Raw genomic sequence first — 22,479 nt, 5'->3', positions numbered from 1 at the left:
TTGGAAACTTTATGACCATTGCCCTTTAATTTATTATCATTTAATCTTTGTTCTATAAACTCAGGTTTAGTTGCTGAAGTCTCCTCAATAGTGGGGGTATAGGTTTGAAGTCATTGCAACTTCTAATTGTTTGAAGGTTAGGGAATTCCTCTCAAAAGCATTGGAGACCATCTTGATTGAAAATTTTATAGGGAATTTCAGTTCAGAATTTGGGTCATGATGGGTTATGGGTTGACTGATGGTGCAAATAAGAGGAGCACAGTTGGTGATGAAAACCAAGGGTAGAATTGCATATATGGCACAGTATTAGGTTGTAGGAAAAAGATAATTTCAGAAGAAAAATGCAAATCTAAAGATTGGTAACTGTCCCAAAGGCAAAGAAGAGAACCAAGATACGATACGGCCATGTTGGCTGATACCAATATTGAAAACTATGGTTAGATACTCCCATGTCTACCTACAACACAGGTTCTTGATTCACATGTTTATAAGATCGACTGTAGCAAGCAACCTTAAATCATCATACTTGAGAGTTGCCCTTCAAAATAGAATAAACCATCCGGCACGTTAGGGCATGGACCATGGTAAAATTAGAAAGGTCTAGAAGTTGCACAAAATAACTCTTCAAAGGAAAACTTTTGACTATACTGGCAGTGGGGCAAAGACAAAGTAAAGAAAACTCGTCATCATGCTAGTAGAGCATATTACTAGGTTTTTTATCCTAGATATATGACATATCACATATCAAAAATGCTTGTATAATGAATATTCAAGTTAAACAATAAAAAGGTGATACACCTAAAGCTCAAACTCAAGTAGTTAAGGGGATGTCGACTTTGGAGACTAAAATGAAGAAGTTAAGGGGCACAAAATTGAAGAACGAAAGAAGATTGCAGACTGAAATAATTCAAGTTGAGGTCTGAGTGTTACGAAGGAAGCTCAAACTTTCTTAGTCTCGAATACAATGGCCATATTATTATTATATTAAAAGTGGGATAAGCTTAGTCTAGTAGAAAAATAAAATAAAAGAATTCTAGAGAAGATAAGAGAGGAAGAGAAGAACTGAGAGGAACGGGTAGGGCAACAGCATATCACGCGCGAGCGCGCGCACACACACTAGTATGAAGGAAAACTTACAGTGCTCTGCTGGGGTACAAACAAACATACACACACACATACAAATTACATATATTTTTACACTCCCCCTCAAGTTAGAGCATGCATATTGATCATGCCCAGCTTGGAATACATAGAAAGAAAATGAAGGCAATGAGCATGGATCATAGCTCCCCCTCAAGCACAACATGGTAGAATATACACTAAAGCTTGCGCTTCCTTCATCCGTAGAATCTTCTCTTCAAATACATGGCCATAACAAAACTCGATACAATCAAGTCAATAGCATTCTCTCACAAATATGAGTGTGCATCACGTGCAACACTCAAGAGAACAAAAAGAAGGTGAGGGCGCATCATGTGCAACTACACTCACAACAAACAACAGGGTGGATGGACAATCACACCACAAACAAGCCTAATAGAATAAGAGAAGATGAGCTGAGAAGGAAAAATCCACCACTTGTAGAGAAACTCCCATGTAGAGTTGGGTGAATCATAACGTTGAACACCTTGTGTGCACTGAACCTTCTAAGCACTGTGACGAGAGCATCAACATCGCAATCACCATCAACACAATTTTAAACGGCATTTTACAGCTCCACAACATCAGATCATGAAGAAGAAAGAAAAGCCAGCAACAATACCCAAAAAATAAGAGACTGCGGCACCCATCTCTCAAAAAAGACATCTAGTACCCCCAAACCTTGACGACACTTCATGAATCTTGTTCCTGGTAATTGCATTGCTCTTGATCAATCACACCTATCCCTTGGAGAAAATCTACTCAAAACTCCTTCAAAGAAGCATCACAGCAGAATGACTGAAATCTGGATTTTTCCTATTTTTCTTCATTTTCTGCAGAAACACTACAAAAACTACTCCAAACTATGCAGAAAAATCTTCATTATTCTTCTAATATCCAGATCTACCAGATCCCAAACTTCTGCTTCAAAAAGAACTACTTGTCGTACACTGCAGACATCATCCATACGAAGGGACAACATCAGCAGTGGGCCTCAGCAGTGGGCCTCACTACCGCAAGTTATGGCCAGGTCCCGGATCAGACGCTCTGATACCAAGTAGAAAAATAAAATAAAAGAAATCTAGAGAAGATAAGAGAGAGTAAGAGAATAAGAATGAGAAGAACGGCTAGGGCAACAACTTATTTGTGTTGCACTTAGTCAAAAGACTAACACATACATATTTATATTAGTATGAAGGAAAAGTTGCAATGATCTACTGGGGTACATACAAACATACACACAAATTACATATATTTCCACAAGTCCCACATCAATTAGAAAGACAGTTGAATCTAAGATCAACTTAAAGAAGCTAAAAGCAACCGCAAAGAAAAATGGATGAAAGATACACTCGGTTGTGCCTGTATGCTTCCTTTTTCTAATTATTGGATAGGCATTATCTGAACGTTGAAATAAAAGGATAGTGAACTTCGAATTGATAAAAGCACCAATAAATGAAAGCAATAGAATTTCTAAATACACACAACTCCCAGTCCTTCTCTCATCACAAAGATGGGACTTAGTATAGCTGACAGAATAAAACTTACATTTCCTTTAATATAATCATTGAAGGATGTCAGCTCGGTCAACAAAGCCTGCTCTGTTCCATCATTTGGGTCTTTGCATTGAAGAAAACCAATGAAAGTGGGGAATATCTTTGACCCACTACGAGTAAAACATACAAACAATGGGCATAAATTGATATCAGACAAACTTTAATAAGAATATTCAGCATGGAGAGAACTGTTGGAAAATCCGAAGGGGGTTATGGATGGTAACCAAATTAGACATTTTATGTACAGCTGTATATATAGTGTGAGAATGAAATCCAAGAAATCCTATAGAAACATTACCAAATAATATTATACTAGAAAGCATCAAAATGACATTTGAAAATTCCATATTCTAACGTCATGCAAAACATAAAAGAATGCAGGTAATAAATTCCAAGAATAAAATTGATAGGCTTTTTATCCAAAAATAATAAATTCCAATAAATAACATTGATAGGCTTTTGACTAATAAACGTGGAATAAATGGAAGACAGCTATTCAGTTTATGTATGTAAAAGCCTGGTGGTAGAAACCAACTTTAGAAAGCTAGAAGCCAAAAGTCAGATTTTTAGCCCAAGAAATACTATGACATGCTTATGGAATTATTGAAGTAATTTAGAGAGTCAGAGTGTCAATCATGCTTACCTTTCTGTTAGAATTGAGGGGATTTTCTGCCTTTACAGTATTTGGCAGTATTTTATAATTTCAGCATTGTATGTGTAAATAAAATAGATTAGTCAACCAAGTGGGTCAACTAATCACATTAGAACCCTAATCCATTCTCCATCGTTCTTTTATGTTCTTCTTACATGGTATCAAAGATTCTATTTTCCTCCACCTTCTGGTAAATCTCTCTAGATATCAAGAAGTGGAGATCCAGAGATCTTGTTCAAGGTAATGTCCAGAGATCTTGTCAGATTTAGGGTGCGCATAACTCCTTTGTTGCGGCCTCTACCACGGCCACCACGAGCCATGTTTGCATTTGATGAGCCTGACCAGTAGCAGCAACTGGGTCATGTCTGTGCTGTGACCTTATGAAGTATGTCAGAATGAGCCTGCAGTTCTCAGCTTCTTTCTTAAGTGCTTCAGTTCAATGTGATCTATCACAGACGGTTTTGAATAAGACTATTCCTCTACTTTCACGCATCATGAGCAGATTCACCTTTCTCCCTCTGCAACTCCCATACCTCAAACAACCTCAATCTTTTTTTCTACCAAGTTCTTTCAGCACGGGGAAACCAGACTACAGCTCTGGCAGATAAATATTAATAACGATCCACAAGAATAGACCGGTCTATGGTGAGGTTAGCCATTCTCGGTTAATCCTCATGTAATAGGCGACCCCCACACCACATATCCATCCAAAAATGAATACAACTACCCTTACCTAAAGAAAAAGAGATGCCTTGATGAAACAAATATTTGGATGAAACAATTGCCTTCCACACATGAGAAGCCCAATATAAAGAGGAAGATTTAATGCTCCAATTGCCTATTTGAGTGACATACTTAGAAAGTAGGACTAGGATCTCCCTCCATAATTTGCCTTCTTCATATCCGAATCTCCAATGCCATTTCCAAGAAGGGCAACGTTCATGAGACTCAAATCTTTTAAACCAGCCCCGCCTTCACTAATTGGCTTGCAAACGTCTTGCCAATTAAATAAATTGAATTTTCATTTTTCTTTGGTCCCCTTCCATAAGAAATCTCTTCCCATCTTATCAACCCTTTTCAAAACTGATTTATGACATTTGAAAAGAGAAAATAAACCAGCATGTTGGAAAGAGCTGCAAGAGTGAGCGGCCTCCCAAGGAAAGGCACTGACATGTCCAAGATGACAACTTCCTCTCCACTCTTTCAATCACCTTGTCCCACAAGTGCTTTGTCAACTTCCTGATGCATAGCGGCAACCAAGGTAAGTGGACAGGAAGCTCCACTTTTACATCTAAAAGCATTTGTCAACTACATTAACTCTTCGTGTTGCAAATGAATTCCTAAATTTTCAGTTTTTGAAATGTTCACATGAAGGCCCAAAACCGCCTCAAAACGCAACAATTTTCCACAGGTTGTCAACCAAAGATATGTTTGTATCACAAAAAAGGATTGTATCGTCCACATATTGGAGATAGCTGACTTGGACACCAACTTCCATTACTTTGAACCCAGAGATCAAACCATTTTCCTTGGCCTTATGCATCATCCGACTAAACGCCTCACCAACCACCAAAAAAAAAAAAAAAAAGAAAAAAGAAAAAAAGGTAAGGGGTAACGGATCTCCCTGCCTATGCCACAAGAAGCTTTAAAGAAACCGTTAGGTGATCCATTAATCGGGATGGAAAACAAAGGAGACTAAACACAAGCTTGAATCCACCTTCGCCACTTAGAGCCACAGCCAAGTCTCTCAAGCATGTAGTCTAAAAAGCTCCAATCAACATAATCAAAGGCCTTCTCAATATCAAGCTTGCCAACCACCCCACGCTTGCCTTACTTGAATCTGGAGTCGATGCATTCATGAGCTATAAGAGAAGTATCTAGAATTTGTCATTCCGCAAAAAAAAAGCACCTTGATTCTCAGAAATCACCTTCGAGAACACACTTTTGAACCTTAAAGCGAGCAGTATGACTAGAATTCTGTATGGGCTTCCTATAAGTATTACAGGCCAGAAATCTTTCAGCATTTCTGCCCCTTCAACTTTGGGGATAAGAACCATAAACGTCACACTCAAGTCTTTGGAAAGATGACTTCTTTCAAAAAAAAAAAAAAGTGGAGATGAAATCCATCACATCTTTGCTAACCATTGATCAAAACCTTTGAAAAAAAGACCAGGGGGGCTTCTCACCACACATAGAGTCAAGGGCAAGTGTACTTTCATCATTAGAAATCGGCTTCTCAAGGGAGTTCGCATTGTCATCAGATAGACATGAAAATTGGAGGTTATGCAACCTCATCCTTCTCCAAGGATTGGAGGATAGCTGATTTTTGTAGAACTGAACGATAGAATCGCAAATTTGATTGTTTTATGTAGTTCTACAACCATCCACCACTAGGCTGCTAATTATGTTGGTCTGAGCCGGAGCACTCACCATGTAATGGAAGAAACTCATATTTTTGTCACCTTCTTTTAACTACAAAGCTCTTGAATGTTGTTGTCATTTTATCTCCTCCTCTTTGGAAAAAGAGGCATACTTAGATGATAAAGATATTCTTTCTTCCCTTTCAACTTCCGAAAGCTAACTCGCTTCTTCCTTCAAATTGAGGTCGTGAATTTTATGCAAGATAGAATCAAACTCGACCTCTTTAGCACCCAACACTTTTTTTTTTTTCATATTTTGATTCTTTCTTTCAACATCTTAAGCTTCCAACCAAGCCTAAAACCTGCATAACCTTCCACTTTGAACGAGGACCACCAATTTGAAATAAGAGCCTGAAAACCTTCTATTTTGAGCCAAGTTGCCTCAAACCTAAAAGGTTAAGCTCCCCAATTTTCGTTAGATACTTCCAGCACAATCGGTCCTTGATCTATAAGACTGGACAAGGCAGGGCTCACTGATTTACTAATGAAAATCTGGAAAGCCAGTCTTGAGACACAAAGAATCTATCTAGTCGTGATATAACATCAGCCTGGTTGTTGATCCAGGTATATGGAACTCCCCCTAGCGAATGATCAACCAAATCATGAAAGCAACCCAATCTGAAAATTTCTACATGCTGCAATGGTACGGCCTCTGTTAGATTTTTCAAACGAAAATCTCACTACATTGAAATCGCCTCCTATACATCACGGAATATCCCATTTTCGCTTAATGGAGGAGAGCTTCATCCCCATCTGATCATGTAATCCAGAAGAACAAGAACCATAAACTACCGTAAAAATCCACCAGAAGTCGGACTTACAATCATGCAAGAGAACTGAAACTGAAAAGAGCCAATTGAACTGTTTTCCAACTTCCAATGTTCAGTATTCCAAGGCACAATGATCCCCCTTGCTGCACCAGAAGCACCTAACGCCACCCAATCAACACTCTTAATTACCTAGATGGAACTCAACATACCTCTGTCCACAGATTGAAGCTTCGATTCCTGCAATGCTATAATCTCAGCTTTTAACTTCCTACTTATCTTCCTCACCTGGGCCATTTTGTACTTGCAACCCAGAACCCTCACATTCCAAGAGAGAATTAACATTGATCACCTACTCTACCCAATCTTACCCTCTTATTGTCACTTGACTTGTTTGAATAGGCATCGTTTATCAAACATTCAAGACTTAACAATTCTTGCCAAACCTTGGAGATCTTTTGATTTTTGAAATCTGATCTTCATGCAATTTGTTAGCTCCTTTGCTCCTAATGAAATGAATAAAATCAGAAATGTCTTCCTTACTGGCACCAAAATATAAACCAATCATCCCTCCCACTCTTTCGAGAATATCTTTTGACCATCTAATTTGGACTTTGAAAAGATTGGCATTGCCTTCGACACCATTCTGAAGAACCGAGCTTTTAACTCTTAACCAGATGCTTGAAGGATATCGTTGACACCTTTTGTGGCACACAGAGGGGTAACGATAATCAGTGTTCGAAATATCGGTATCGCACAATGTATCGCACCCTTGAGATACAGATACATATCGGTTATCGCACGGGATATATCGTTTGTATCGCATAGTTTATCGCACTTTTTGGGAAACATAGGGAAACATTGGGAAAATGGTTGAATTTTTTAATGAAACTTTGGGGATTGTTAAAAAACCCCTTAATACACACTTTTAAATCATAACATCTCAAAAAAAATATACACATAATAAGTTTCCGTTGTTGTATAGGGTCCTAAGCCATGCGATGTTTAACTGAACTAATGCAACTATATTAAAATTGGATGCATGATATTTATAAATATATTATAGTCATGTATGAAAACACAACCAATTCATTGAAAAGACAAAGAATAACTGAAAAAGTAAATTTTGAGAAATATACTTATGATTAATGGCGATATGAAGTGACGTCACCGAGTTCTGAAGGGCCAACCATGATGTATGTGTTGTATCCACACCGTCCATCCATTTGAAGATATCATTTTAGGCCATGAGAAAAGGAATGAGTCAGATCCAAAGCTCAAGTGGACCCCACCACAAGTGGAGAGAGTGACGCCCACCATTAAAAATTTCTACATGATGTATGTGTTGTATCCACACCGTCCATCCATTTAAAGATATCATTTTAGGCCATGAGAAAAAGAATGAGTCAGATCCAAAGCTCAAGTGGACCCCACCACAGAAAACAGTGGAGAGAGTGACGGCCACTTTTAAAAATTTCTAAGGGCCACAAAAGTCTTTGATCAAGCTGAAAGTTGTTTTTTTCCTTTTTTCATGTTTGACTTAACTTATAAACAGGTTGGATCTCAGATAAACATCATAGTCGACCCATGATCAGGGTTTCAAGGGTGGGTGCCCCTCTCCCCACTGTTTTCTACGGTGGGGTCCCCTCCAGATTTGGATCTAACCCATTCTTTGTCTCATGCCGTAATATGATCTAGCCAAATGGATGGATGGTGTAGATACAACACATACATCATGGTGGGCCACACAGAACTTGGTGACATCACTTTAGTAGCCGATCCGGCTACGCATCCTGAGAATCCATGGACGCAGATTTCCTGCGCAAGCCATTTGCAGGAAGTTCCGGCATTGAAAACTTAAATGGGGCCCAACGTGATGTTTGTGAGTAATCTACTCCGTCCATCCGTTTTTTGAGATCATTTTAGAACAAAGAGCCAAAAATGAACAGGATCCAATTTTCAAATAGGCTGAAAACGTAAGGATTGAACATCCACAGTCGAAATATTCGTGGGGCCATAAAAGTTTTGAATCAGGTTAAGATTGGCTACTCCCCCTGACACCAGCCCGGCAGGGTGATGTATTTGTTTCATTAATTCCGGTCATCCATTTTTTCGAATCATTTTAGATGAATGCAAAAAATGATAGAAATATAAATTTCAGGTGGACCACACCACAGGAAAACAATAATGATTGGATATCCACCATTAAAATCCTCCTAAGGCCCACTGTACTGTTTATTTGACATCCAATCTGTTGATTGGGTCATAAAGACCCAGATGAAGGGAAAAAATAAATATCTGGTTGGATGACAAACAAACATCACTGTGGGCCTTAAAAAGGTTTCAACGGTAGAAATTAACAGTTCCACTGTTTCTTGTGGTATGGTCCACTTGAGTTGTGGATATGGTTCAATTTTGGGCTGAACACCTAAAATGATCGGTAAAAACGAATGGACGGCATGGATAAACCACGTGCAATCACGGTGGCCCAACAGAGTTTACTCGGTACCAGCGTACCATGTCGCCCGTCATTGACGGAAACGGATTGGCTACTCCACCAGCCAATGGCTGATGGTCGGTGCTCTGTGGGCCCCACCATGATGTATGTGTTTCATCCATGACGTCCATCTATTTTTATATATCATTTTATGATATTACACAAAAAATTAGATATATTCCAATATCAACTGGACCACATTACAGGTAACAGTGTGGAATGAACGTTGACCATTAAAAACTTTTTGGGGTCCATAAAAGTATTGGATCTAGCTGATATTTGTTTTTTCCCTTCATCTCGGTCTTTATGACCTAATCAATAGATTTGATGTCAAATAAAAAGTACAGTGGGCCTTAGGAGGATTTAAATGATGGATATCCAATCACTATTGTTTTCCTGTGGTGTGGTCCACCTGAGATTTATATCCCTCTAGTTTTTGGGATAAAGCCATAAAATGATCTTTAAAAATGGATGAACGGAATGGATGAAATACATACATTATTTTGGGGCCCACTGAGCACCGACCACCATTCGCCGGTTGGTGTCAGGGGGAGTATCCAATCTGTTTCCGTCATTCACAGCCCCAATGCCACGTGACCAACTTACCTGGGTCCCACCATGATGTATTTTTTGTATCCACATCGTCTATACATTTAAAGAGATCATTTTATGGCATGAGCCAAAAAATGGGTCAGATCCAGAGCTCGAGTGGACCCCACCATAGAAAACAGTGGAAAGAGTGGCTCCTTTAAGGTGGGCCCTTAAAATTCCTAAATTTAGGGATCAACCCCTTAAATTAGATGGGAAAACGGATGGACGGTGTGGATAGACTACATACATTAAACGTTGGCCCAACTGAGTTTACTGAGTACGATAAGAGTGTACTCCGTAACCCATTGCACGATCGAAATCCATTTTCACCCCATCTCTGCACCCTTCTTCTTCGTTTTCCCTCTCCTTCACGCACGCAGAGGTTCTGACGATTGTGGCGGCGACGATTCTCGTTCCGGAGGAAGGGGTTCCTCAATCTGGCCCATTTTCTCGCCGGAATCTCCGAGAAATCCCCACAGATATATCGTAATGGCCCACCTCCGATCACCAATCTTCGCGGGTACTCTCCGGTTTCTCCTTTTTTTCTCTAATTCAATTTTTTTTTATTCTCCACCCATACGCATGGCGATATCGTGCGATATCTCACAATATATCGTGCGATATCTGAATTTTTGCATTTTTGGTATCTTCCGGGCGTTATCGCTCAGGTATCGTCTCGTTGGGGGCCGATAACGATAATATCGGCCGATATATCGGCCGATAGTATCGATATTTCGAACACTGACGATAATAGCATCTTCAAGAAGACACCCCTCTAGGACTTTGGCTTCCATCTTAGTCGAATCTTCGTTAAGACCTTCCGTCTTGTCATCAACACTCAATTCACCGTTTGCAGTAACATGTTCGTCCCAACCCTCATCTTTGCAGATCGACTCTTCAGTCTGGTCTCTAGTCATGTTTGTGATTTGCAAGAGAGGTCTCTCTTCTTCAACATCCCCAATATCAAGGCAATGTTGCGTATCGCAACAGAGGTCTTTCCCATATTCCGAAACATCCGACTTTTCGATGAGGGAATTGTTACAAGGTAAGAATCTCCCGTTGCATATGGGTGACAAAGGCTCGAGATCGATTTGGGCCTCATCCCCACGTGTTAGGCATGATACCTGGTTATCTTCCACCATGTGAGCCTCATCCAACCATGTCTCGAAAGACGAAGGGGGGTCACCACCAACCTTGAGATTCAAATTCAAAAAAGGACGTTCGGGATGTATCTGATCCACCTTAAAAGCCTCAGCGGTCCCTAATACTTGCTACATCAGCTGGGGAGGCTCATGAGAAGCCACATTTGTCCCACGAGCCTCCTGCTCGTGCACTGAACTTGAAGGTGAGAGACTCAGGATGGAGCAAATAATCCCCCCTGCTCCCACAGCACACCCGGGAGTATTTAGCGATGCCTCATTGGACCGCAAACCTCCTACAGCCTCTCCTCCAATTAGAAGCTCGCAAGTGCACAAAGGATAGTCCAGTGGACTGTCGGAGCATACAATTTGAGCATCATCATCGCCATTGCTACAGAGATTCTTCACCTCATCTTATCCAACATCCCTGTTACGCCATATCTCTCCCCACCACAATGGATTCCCCTAGGTTACTTACTCACTGGACTATGAGCCTCAACACTTCTTCCCTGGCCATTACCTTGACAAAACCAGGGTCAACGACATATCATTTCTTCCCCCAAATCAAAAACCAAACCTCCTCTCATCCAAAATGGGTTTTTTTTTTTTTTTCCCCAACTAATGAGGTATCTTAATGAAGAACTTTTACAAAACCAAAAAAAAAAAAAAGTACTAGGATGTAAATTTCAACATAATGAGGTAGGTTTTTTATAAAAATCACCATAAAGAAACATACATGGGCGACTTTTCACCTATTGAATGAATGCTACAATTTTGTGAATACAGTGGTCCAAGGTACTAAACAATGCAATTAATAAAAAGATACATACTACTTCATCCCTCAACAATCCCACCTCTACCCCATCAATCAACACTACATCATCCACAAACAAAATACACCAGGGACCTTTTACTAGATCATTATCATTATTCTTATCTTCATCATAGCCTTGCCATAGCCATTTGGAGTCAGCTTTATGAATCATGCTTAAGCAATCGTACTAGAAACCAGAGTTCTCATGATTGCTTCACAAAAGTCATACAAATGGCAATGCACCTGACATCACCCTTCTTTCCTCGAGCTTGGGACCAACTGAAAAGCTTTTGCTGAATACTAGGGGTTAGTTCACCTATAGCATGTGCAAAAAAGCACAGCCTTAGTATGAACCCTGAGGAAGATCGACAGTGTTAAGGAACTCATCTATCTCACCGTAAGTAGTTCTCACTTTTGTATCAGCTCCCTCGCATCATTAATGATGTCAATATGTCCTCGAGGAATCTCACCATTCCTCCACACCCACCATATAACCTACCTCAGTACTCTATCATATGCCTTTTCTAGACCTACAAAAAACATGTGTCGAATCTTCCTCCTCTACAGACTTCTCCATCAATTCTGAAGTGACTACATTACATATTACCTCGAGGATATCTCAAAATGTTTAACTATTTTTGCAATACATGTTTAATGATGTGCTACAGTAATGACGTCTAAAGTTCGAGCCAGTTGGGGAAAAGAATTCGAATAACAAACAGATATCAACAAACATCTCACATGAGGTCCAAATCAGTATGAGGAACTTGTCAAGTTGACTCAACACCAAGCCAACTCAACTTGGTACATTTCAAATTCCAAGTCAACTCAACAAGATAATCGGTTCTAACCAAGACTCAATTGACTCATAACATTGAAGGCTCAGCCGAGTCCCATCAGTTTCTTCTAAAGGAAGAGGGTAACAAAAATTCTTAATCGTAGATTCCTACAAGAGCAGATCTTCCACTCACGGTGTGCCGTAAAGGCAGTTACGTAAAAGGTAATGGTGGCAACCGTTACACGTTATGGGGTCATAACAGCCGTAACAACCGTTATGGAAAAAAATGACCCGTAATTGCCGTTAACGGCACATTATATCCCCTATAAAGGCCATAATAGCCCCGTAATGTTCTATTATGGGACATATATAGGTTTTTCATACTTCTTAATCAACATTACGGGGCAGATACAGGTTTTTTGGGGGTTTTTTCAATAAATAAATAAATAAAAAGAGAGACCGTAACGGCCATTACGGGGCTGTAACAGCTGTTATGCCCTGTATCGTAAAGGTAAAGGTGGTGGCCATCGGCCACCGTTACCGTTACGAAATACCTTGAGTTCCACTACACATTTTGAAGATTTACTAAAAGGGCTAAAGAAGCTAATTCATTCAATGAACATAAGAAACGCCCTTAATCCCTTCATGAGAAAAATCCTTAACGCCCTTCAATTTTGGGACCTTACAATGCCATTTTGAAAAGAAGCCAGAGGATTTGGATGCCATAAACCAAATAGAAAACTTTCCATAACAGATAGAGTTTTCCTCTGAAATCACTATTAACGATATCTAAGTTTTTTTTTTCTTAGTTTTTTTTTCCTTTTTTTTTTATCTCCTACTTATTTCATCCTCTTACTGATACCCCTTTATAAAAGCATTCCACGTTTAATCTGATCGATTTTGAGTCTAGCCAATTGGGTCTTCAATTCTAATTAGGCAAACTCAATATGACTCAAGTTTTTGCATCTAAATGAATGGTCCTAATCCATAGCATGAGATTCCTAAAATAAATTATCAGTCCAAGATTAAGAAATTCCTAAGAAATTGAAAGCATATGGTCTGAAATATCACATCTGCAAAGAAGTTATATTTCAATACAGTGCTACAATTGCAGTAGAGAACACTAAGGCTGATCTTCTAAAGCATATTGAAAGTGTTCAGTTCAGGTTTGTCAAATGAAGAGCAACGATAGTGGCACCTACTTATGGAAGATGAGAAGAAAATAATGTCTTGGCAACAAATACATATGTATGTTTTCACTAGAATCCTCTGATAAGCCTCTTTGTAGCTTTGCTAATTTTCATTTCTTCGAATTTTAACATGACAAAACCAACGCAGAAACAGATGCAATTGTGATTGGGAAAATTCTATGAACATTGCAATGCATGGACTCTTACAGATCATGTTAAGAAGGTAAGAATCAGCTAGTGGAGGCATCGAAATTGACAATCTTTTCCATCTCATTTATGCCTTGGGAACAGCAATAGCATATGTATGGAGGCTTAAGATGTGATATTTAAGGTTAAAATTCATACATAGATGCCTTCTCAGGTGGAACTGCCAAAGGTGGTTCAGGATACTTCTCTTCCAGTGCCTGGGTAATAACATCGGAATCTGCTATCCACTTCTCATCAATTTTGATTACAGGAACTTTTCCTTCAGGAGTAATTTTTAAGAACCTAAGCAGAAATTAAAGGTAAACTGAAACAGTGAACAAAAAAAGGAAGGAGAAATCTCCATATACATTAACGTGTATTTCTACTTCACCGGACTAGGTTCAAAAGTTTACCATTCTGGTTTGTTGGCCAGATCTACCAGCTTCATATTATAAGGTAGATGCTTTTCTTCAAGAGTCAACAAAACCCGTTGCGTGAAGGGGCCTGAAAATAGAGAGTAAGCCTAATCAGTGTTCAGAGCTCAGTATCATTATATGTATCGATGACCAAGGATGTGGAAACATGTATCGCTGATACCGATACTTGCAAAAATATCGGTCTGAGGGACACATCGGAGAAATTTTGGGAAAAGGTGGAATTTTTCAATGAAACTTCAGAAAATGTTAAAAGATGCAAGTTTACACATGTAGGAACCAAAATATTGTTGAAAAAAAAAAACTATACATAATTAGTTTCCATTTAATAGGGTGATGGGGACATCACGCGCACTCACGCCGCCCCCCCTACGCACGTACGCAGAAGGAGGACCCCACCATCGATCTGGCTCGATGACGGCGTCCAGGGAGGGCCTCCTAGCTAGATGACAAGTTTTGGTTCAGAAAAGTGGCCCGATAGTCAAGAAAAGCCCACCATGGGATCTCATGATCGTGGCCCACTCGTCAGATTGGTTTTATATTTTAGGTTTTGCTTATTGTTATTATTTAGAACATCGTGAACGCTTTAGATTTCCTCGTTTGGTTTTTATTTTAGTTTACTTCATCGCCAAGTAATAGGTGTCGCACATGGTGCGAGTTTTTGGGTATAGGGTTCTCCCTATAAATAGGCACCCCTTGTAGTTCTTTTCATTGATTGAAGTTAATAAAAAATTCCTGCTTTATTTTTCTGCTCTCTTCGTGAGTTGTGGAAGAATTCAAAAGTGGGTGCGAAGCCCTCCCTTTTCGAATGGCTAACTACCGTGGTGCGAAGCCACATCGATCCCAATTCACCCCCATCTTCCATCATCTTTTTTTCCATCTTCCCCCACCATCCGTACTTCGAATTTGTCCTTTTGTTGCATCAGATTTCTTCATTACAGCAGGTTTCCAGATTTCGGCCCGTAGGCGAGCTGAAACTTTGCATATCATATTTAAATTCACGTCCTACATCAAACTTCGGCGGAGCACCATGCACAAAGCGTACATCAGATCGAGCTGAGATTTGGAAGTTTTGGAGTCCATCCCTGGCCGACCAGGGCCAAGGTGGCCTTTTTCTGAATAGTGGGCCCCACACACGTGCGGCCGGGATCACACGCACGTCCGTCTGGGCCATTGTTGCTGTCCACACGCGGGATCATCTTTTGGCTCAGGTTTTTATCCTCTCATAGCCGTTTTTTTTTTTTCATGAATCCTAACCCTATATTACATGATCCCTAATTGATTTGCCCCTTTTTTTTATCACCTTAGGGTTCCTTGAATTGAAATTAGAGAATCCCTTGGATTAGGGACTAATTTTTATGCATGAGTAGTTGATTTTATTTCCCTTTGACATTGTTTGGCTTATAATTTTATTGGTCCAGTCCTAGCCTGTGTCGGCTTGGACCCGCATAGATTCCCCTTTAACTGAATGTTTGGATTTTCATGTGGGATGTGGAATTTGTGTGATTGTTTCTGAATTGGTGTGATTTAAGCCTGCAATCTTGCATATCATATTTAAATTCACGTCCTGCATCATAGGGGCCTAACCATGTATTGTAAAAAAAATAAAAAATAAAAAACTAGTACAAAATAATACGTAAAAATTTGTAGCCAATCAACTGCTTGAAAAAAAAATATTTAAATTAAATTTATAGCCAATCAATAGATTATCCAACACTCATATAAATTTTCATCATTAATTAATGTATAAGACACATTTTCCAATATAAAAATGGAAAAAAATAGAAGTTTCCTAATTTCCCCCCATTTTCAACTTAAATGTTAATATTTTTCACCACAAATCCATGTCAATGCATGAGAATCATGCATAGATATGGATTTCCAATGCAATCCATGCTAACATTTGAAAAAATAAAGCTTCTATAGATTTTTTGTCACCTTTGAGTTCCGACCCATCTTCATTTCGAATCGAGATTTCTCCCCAAATCTAAACTTTTATAAGTAATCAAAATCACAAGGAACAAATTTTCAAAAATAAAATCCCAAAAATAAAGAGAGATTTTTTGGGTTTTAGGAAAAAAAATTAATTTTCTATCAATTTTCATATATTTACAAATGTTTTCCTTGTATTAGGGATATTATTACTGGTATCGGGATATTATCAATGGTATCGTCAAAAACAAGGAACTTTTATAAGGGTTTCTTCTTAACTATCATTAATATCGATAATATCACCAAGAATTGGTGATATTATATATATATATATATATATAAATAAATAAATAAAATTGGTGATGTTTGAAAATTTTTATACTTCTAGCAATTCTGGTATTGTTGAACTAGTGATACCGATAATATCGGTGATATTATCGATAATATAGCCAATATTTGGAACACTAAGTGTAAAATGCTTTCTTTTCTTTTTTTAAGCATAGGATGAACATTATAGCTTAGATTTGAAACCACTAAACTGTAAACATTGCATTTTGAGGTCCCGCCTTATTCTGATGGACACATACATACATTTGCTTTGATGAAGATGAGAGGAAGTGAGAGCAAATTTAGGTGTTAAGTAGGACTTGTCTATTGAAGACTATTGGTAAGTATGAAAGCCTAAGAATGTGGGAACGGGAATGTCTAGTATGAAATAGAGCAGATAAAGCAGCCCACTGGTAGAAGATTCCTACATCTAATGTTCTAAAATTCCAGACCACCATTTACATAATGGAATCTTAAGCAATAGTCAATAGGTATATAGAAGGGGTTCTATATAAAGCACATTTCAACTCTTCTTCACTTCTGCTGTGGGACTCAAACCAGTTTTCAAAACAAATGTAAGTTTAGAAATTCTAAAAACTAATTTAACAATCCATCACTTTTTTTTAAAAAAATTAAAATAGGTAGGGATTATGGGCATATAGAGTAGTTATGTGCATAAATAGTGTCTTTTAGACTTGAACCATCATATGGTGTATAGAAGTCAAGGTTTATCGAAAATCTTTAGTGTCTTTTTTTTTTCTTTTTTTTTCTTTTTTTTTCTTTTTTTGAATTCAATAACCATCAAATTTTGATTTCAAATTCAATCATAATTCCAATATTCAAAAAAGAAAAAAAAAATCACCTTAAACTCCCCAAAACCTGACTTGGCCTCCCGCTCCATCGCCAACTCAACAATCAACCCCGCGAACCTCTTCGTCTCTTCGTTGCCAGCATCCACACAAACCAACCTTTCCCCACAGCACCCACACACTCCGTCTATCCCAACCCTCGATTGACAAACATACGACCTCCCTGTACCCAACCACCCCAACCCATGTCACCCTCCGTCATTCCTTGAAACTGCCTCCTGAACAGAACCCACATATCGAAAATCTTTAGTTGAGAAACCTTGAACTAAAACCTCTGATAGATAAACTGGACTAATATCACAATACAATTAAAGGGGTTGATATCCCCTCAGCTCGACACTTTAAAGTCTATGCCTAACCCTAGAATCACTGAGTGCTCTAGAGATGGCCTATATCTAATAGGAAGTGACTAGTTTCCACACTTAGATACATGAGTCATGCAAGGATGGTCCTGTATCTCATCCTAATCAGATTGATATATGACTCTTAAGAGATTATGAATCTCAACTTAGTGTTATACAGGGCATTAGCACTATCATCATGGAAAAGCGATTTTCTTAGAATAACATTGCAAATAGTGCTTCCGAATAGCTATTTACTTGGTTGTTTTTCCGATTGAACTAGATAAGACTATTTGATTAGGTTTCCTCCAAGCACAACTTAGTTATAAGCCTTTAGTCCCATTTCCCTCGATAAGGAAATGATCATATCCCTACTTAGGCCCTTAAATAAAGGATTTGCAAAGTTTTCCTTTGATTTTACATATTGAATAGCAATGATACCATCAGTGATCAGTTCTCTCAGATGATAGTGCTTCAGACGATTTTTTTTCCCATTATAATTTTCACTATATGCTTTCGGCATAGCTACTTGATTATCACAGCAGAGTGAGATTGTTGGCGTGTGATTGCTCCATATTGGTATGTCTACCAATACACTTTTAATCCACTCAACTTCCTCTTTTGCAGATGATAGAGCTAAAAACTCATATTCCATGGGGAAATGAGTTATGCACGTTTGTTATTTGGGCTTCTAAAAGATTGCTCCTCTTAGGGTAAAAATCCAGGTTATAACTGATTTAGAGTCATTTGCATAAGAATTCCATGTTGCATCACTATATCCTTCAAGTAGAGCAAGGTATCTCCCATAATGTAACCCATAGCGCATTGCACCCTTTACATACCTTAGAACTTTGACCAATACTTGCTAGTGTTCCTTTTTAAAGTCACTAGTGTATCTGCTTAATTTTCCTACTACATAGGCTATATTACGCCTTGTGTAGTGAATGGCATACATGAGACTGCCGATAATCTAGAAATACTCAAGTTGAGGAATACTTCTTCCTTTATTCTGCATTAGCTTAATGCTAGAATCATAAAGTGTAGAATCAAGCATGTGTTCTAATTGAATGAACATTTTGATAACTTTCTTAATATAGTTTGATTGTGAAAGAGAAATACTATCACCATACCTTGTGATTTTAATTCTTAAAATCACATCTGCTTGACCTAAGTATTGCATTGCAAAGTTTTTAACTAGAAACATTTTTGTTTCATTAATATAATGAATACTTATACCAAAATTAAACACATCATCAATATAAAGACATGCAATCACACCAGAATTGTTTTCAAATTTACTGTATAAACATATGCCACCATTATTGATTCGATATCCATCAGCTAATAAAACTCGGCAAACTTTATCATGCCATTGTTTAGGCACTTGCTTGAGACCATAAAGAGATTTAAGCAATTTGCAAACTTTTCTCTTTCCCCCGAAGGTCCAATCCTTTTAGTTCCATATAAACCTCTTCTTCAAAGTCTACATTAAGAAAAGCAATTTTGATATTCATTTGATGAATAATTAAGTTATTAATTATGGCTAATGCAATCATCATCCTAATAGTTGTAATTCTGGAATCTATTCTTTCTCGTTGTTCAACTCCTTTTGCCACTAAATAAGCGTTATAATTTTCAATTGTTCCATTAGCTCTAGTCTTTTCTAGAAATATCCATTTGTTCCCTTATGGGTTTGCATGAAGATCAACAAGTGTCTAGGTATTGTTAAATAAAATGGAATACATATTGCTGCTTTCCATAAAGCAGCATCATGACAAGACATTGCTTCAGTATATGAGGTGGGATCCTTTTCAATGAAGCAAATGAAATCAAGACTAGAGTCCTTAGAGGTCTTATTTCTTTTGCTTCTCCTTGGTTCGAAAGTTTCAAGGTCAGTGGGATCAAATCTTTTCTGATTATTGATTACATCAACCCCTACTATATCTGAATTTCAAATTATGTGAAATATGTGTGATGCAGGACATGAAAATTAACTATGATATGCAAGATCACAGGCTTTAGATCAAACTAATTCAGAAACATGCACATAAAATTTTCACATCCTACACGAAAGTTCAAACATTCAAATGAGGGGAATTTGTGCGGGTCCAGGCCTACACATGCTAGGGCTGGATCAATAAAAATTATTAGCCAAACGATATTCAAAGGAAAGTGAAAATCATCCACACATGCACAACAATTAGTCTCTAACCCAAGGGATTCACCAATTTCAGTTTAGAAAACCCTAGGATTAGAAAAGGGGCAAATAAGTTGAAAGTAATGTAATCTAGGGTTAAGGTTAGGGGAAAGATGTATGAGAGCCGTAAAATAGGCGGGAAATCTGAACCTGGAGATAGTCCCCGCGCATGAAGAGCGAGTCAGGCTTGTCGCATGTGCACAGGGGCCTGGCCGCACTTGCGAGGGGGCGCCGAACGCGGAAAGCGCCTCCTTGGCTTTGGTCGGCTAGGGAAGTGCCTCAAAACCGCCGAGTTGTGTGTCGATCGGATGCACGGTTTGTGAGTGGTGCTCCGCCAAAGTTTCAGCCCTCCTGCAAGGTCAGATTCTGGAAACTGGCTATAGGGAGAAGAACTACTGCAAAAACTGACGGATTCGAAGCGAGGATGGTTGTAGAAGGTGAGAAGTATGAATGATAGAAGATATGGGCAGATCGGGATAGATGTGGCTTTACACCACGGTAGTTAGCTCTTCGATGAAGAAAGGGTTTCGCACCCAATTGGATTTTTTCACAACTCAGGAACTCAAAGGAGTAGAAAAAAACGCAGGAATTTTTTTATTATTAAACTTCAATGAATCAAAAAGCTACAAGGGATGCTTATTTATAAGAAAACCCTATACTTCAAACTCGCGCCATGTGCGCAACCTATTACTTGGCGATGAAGTAAACCAAAATAAAAACTAATCAAAGAAATTTAAACCATCCATGATATTCTAAATAATATTAATAAGCAAAACATAAAATATGAGATTAATCAGACTAGCGGGCCAAGATCATGAGATCCCATTATGGGCTTTACTTGACTACCGAGCTCACTCCAACGAACCAAAACTCAAGTCTTCTAACTAGGAGGCCCTCCCTGGACATCGTCATTGATCCAGATCGATGGTGGAGCCCTCTTTCTTCTTACGTACATGCGTAGGGGGGCCACGTGCGTGCGTGTGCGCGCGTGATGTCCCCATCAATGTGCTCAAAGAATTCAACACTAACAGCGTCTACTATAGTATGAGGACTAGAAATTTCGAGATTGAGAAATCTATAAGCTTAACTATTCATGGAATATCCTATAAATGCATAGTTGATTCCTCTTGGACCTACCTTCGGATTATGCAAATTTGGTTATCTAACTTGATCAAAGCGACCACATATTTTTAATTAGTTTAGATTTGGTTTCTTCCTTTCCATAGCTCATAGAGAGTTATGCCTAATTTTGTTGTGGGGCACCCTATTAAGTATAGGGTAAGTCGATAAGAAAGTTGTCTTTGTAAGTTGAGTGATGCACGTAAGCTAACCAACATATTATTAACTATTTTAGTTAGATTTCTTTTTTCTTTTTCTTTTTTTTTTTTTTCTTTTCAGCTGCACCATTTTGCTAAGGTGTATAAGGAGCAATCATTTGACAATGAGTTCATTTTCTGAAAAGTAACGAATTTGGTTTTTGTATATTCTACTCCTTTGTTTATTCTGAAGTCTTAATTTTGGTTTCATGGATTTTTATTTTATTTTTTGCTTTAGCCTTAAAGGCATGGAATTCATAGATATGAATATCGATATGGTCTCATGCTAATACGGCCATATCGGCACAAGACGATACCCGATACAGGGCAGCATCGGCTTGATATGAAAAAACCAACCTGTATCGGCCCGCATCATCCGATACAGGCCGATGAAGGCCGATATGCCCATAAAAGCCTAATTTTGATTTTTTGATTTTTTGATTTTTATTTTTATTTTTTCAAAATTTCACTCATATCTACTATTCTTTTTTCATTTAAACTATGGAAGAAACTTACAACTCATTTTATGCTAGATCTACAACTATTTTGGGATCAAAACAAATTATTTGAATGGGATTCAACAAATGGAAGCGGACCATTATGGGAAAATCGAAAAGAAAGGCAAACTTTCACTTTCCTTTTTATATTTTCATCATTCTTTTTGGTATATTTCAATGTAATGGGCCCTAGTCCACCAAATCATGCTGGATTTGTGTTCAATTAGGGCTCATTTAGTTTACCTTCAATAAGTCAAACCAATAAACAATATTCTCATCGAAGAATGGTCTGATACATCATATGCATGTCCAATGTGGGCCCCACCGTGACGTGTTAAACATCCACACATCTCTCTCTCTCTCTCTCTCTCTCTCTCTCTCTCTCTCTCTCTCCAACAAGTGTAAGAGTATAAGGCCCTCTCTCTTCCACTCTCCTATTAGATTAGACGTGTCGACTTGAAAACTTAGAAGTAGACTAGACACTCTATAATCTAATCGTTATCTCTCATCATCTCTTCTTCCAATCTTCTTCTTTGAAACCAAAGACTAATGACCCGGGATGGAAGCACGGGCATTACTATAGTACCTCCAAAAATCACTCACACACACGTGTGTGTGTGTGTGTGTGTGCTTTGCGAGTTTTTAAATGCTAGTGGCATTGGCCAACATAAGCAACACCTTGCACACACCCCGAAATCAAATACAAGAGCATGTCTCAATGTTACTTCAGAGATCTGAAAGGAAATTATGGAGTACATAGACAAACATGCTCGAAAAGGGCATAACAATTCGGTACTTAGAGAAGAATTCATGGAACGTGAAGCTTATGAGGATAT

General features: G+C 38.4%; 1 protein-coding gene across 11 annotated transcripts in view; it reads right to left on the bottom strand.

The window, feature by feature from the left end:
* Positions 1–22,479, bottom strand: part of LOC131251438 (glutathione S-transferase DHAR3, chloroplastic-like) — a 67,727-nt gene that overhangs the window by 26,484 nt on the left and 18,764 nt on the right. For 10 of the 11 annotated variants that reach the window (XR_009173866.1, XR_009173867.1, XR_009173868.1 and 7 more), the window contains exons 2-4: positions 14,144–14,234; positions 13,890–14,033; positions 2,689–2,806 (exon numbers count right to left, since the gene is read on the bottom strand). Coding sequence is in view for 4 of the 11 variants with exons in the window: in XM_058252124.1 (XP_058108107.1) it covers positions 2,689–2,806; positions 13,890–14,033; positions 14,144–14,234 (353 nt within the window). In the remaining 7 variants the exon portion in view is untranslated. The remainder of the gene's footprint in view (positions 1–2,688; positions 2,807–13,889; positions 14,034–14,143; positions 14,235–22,479) is intronic. The other variant, XM_058252127.1, reaches the window with a different exon arrangement.

Source organism: Magnolia sinica, chromosome 7 (assembly GCF_029962835.1).
Source record: "Magnolia sinica isolate HGM2019 chromosome 7, MsV1, whole genome shotgun sequence".
NCBI lineage: Eukaryota > Viridiplantae > Streptophyta > Magnoliopsida > Magnoliales > Magnoliaceae > Magnolia > Magnolia sinica.
Note: the sequence above shows the minus strand (reverse complement) of the source record. Positions and strands in the feature narration are given on the sequence as shown.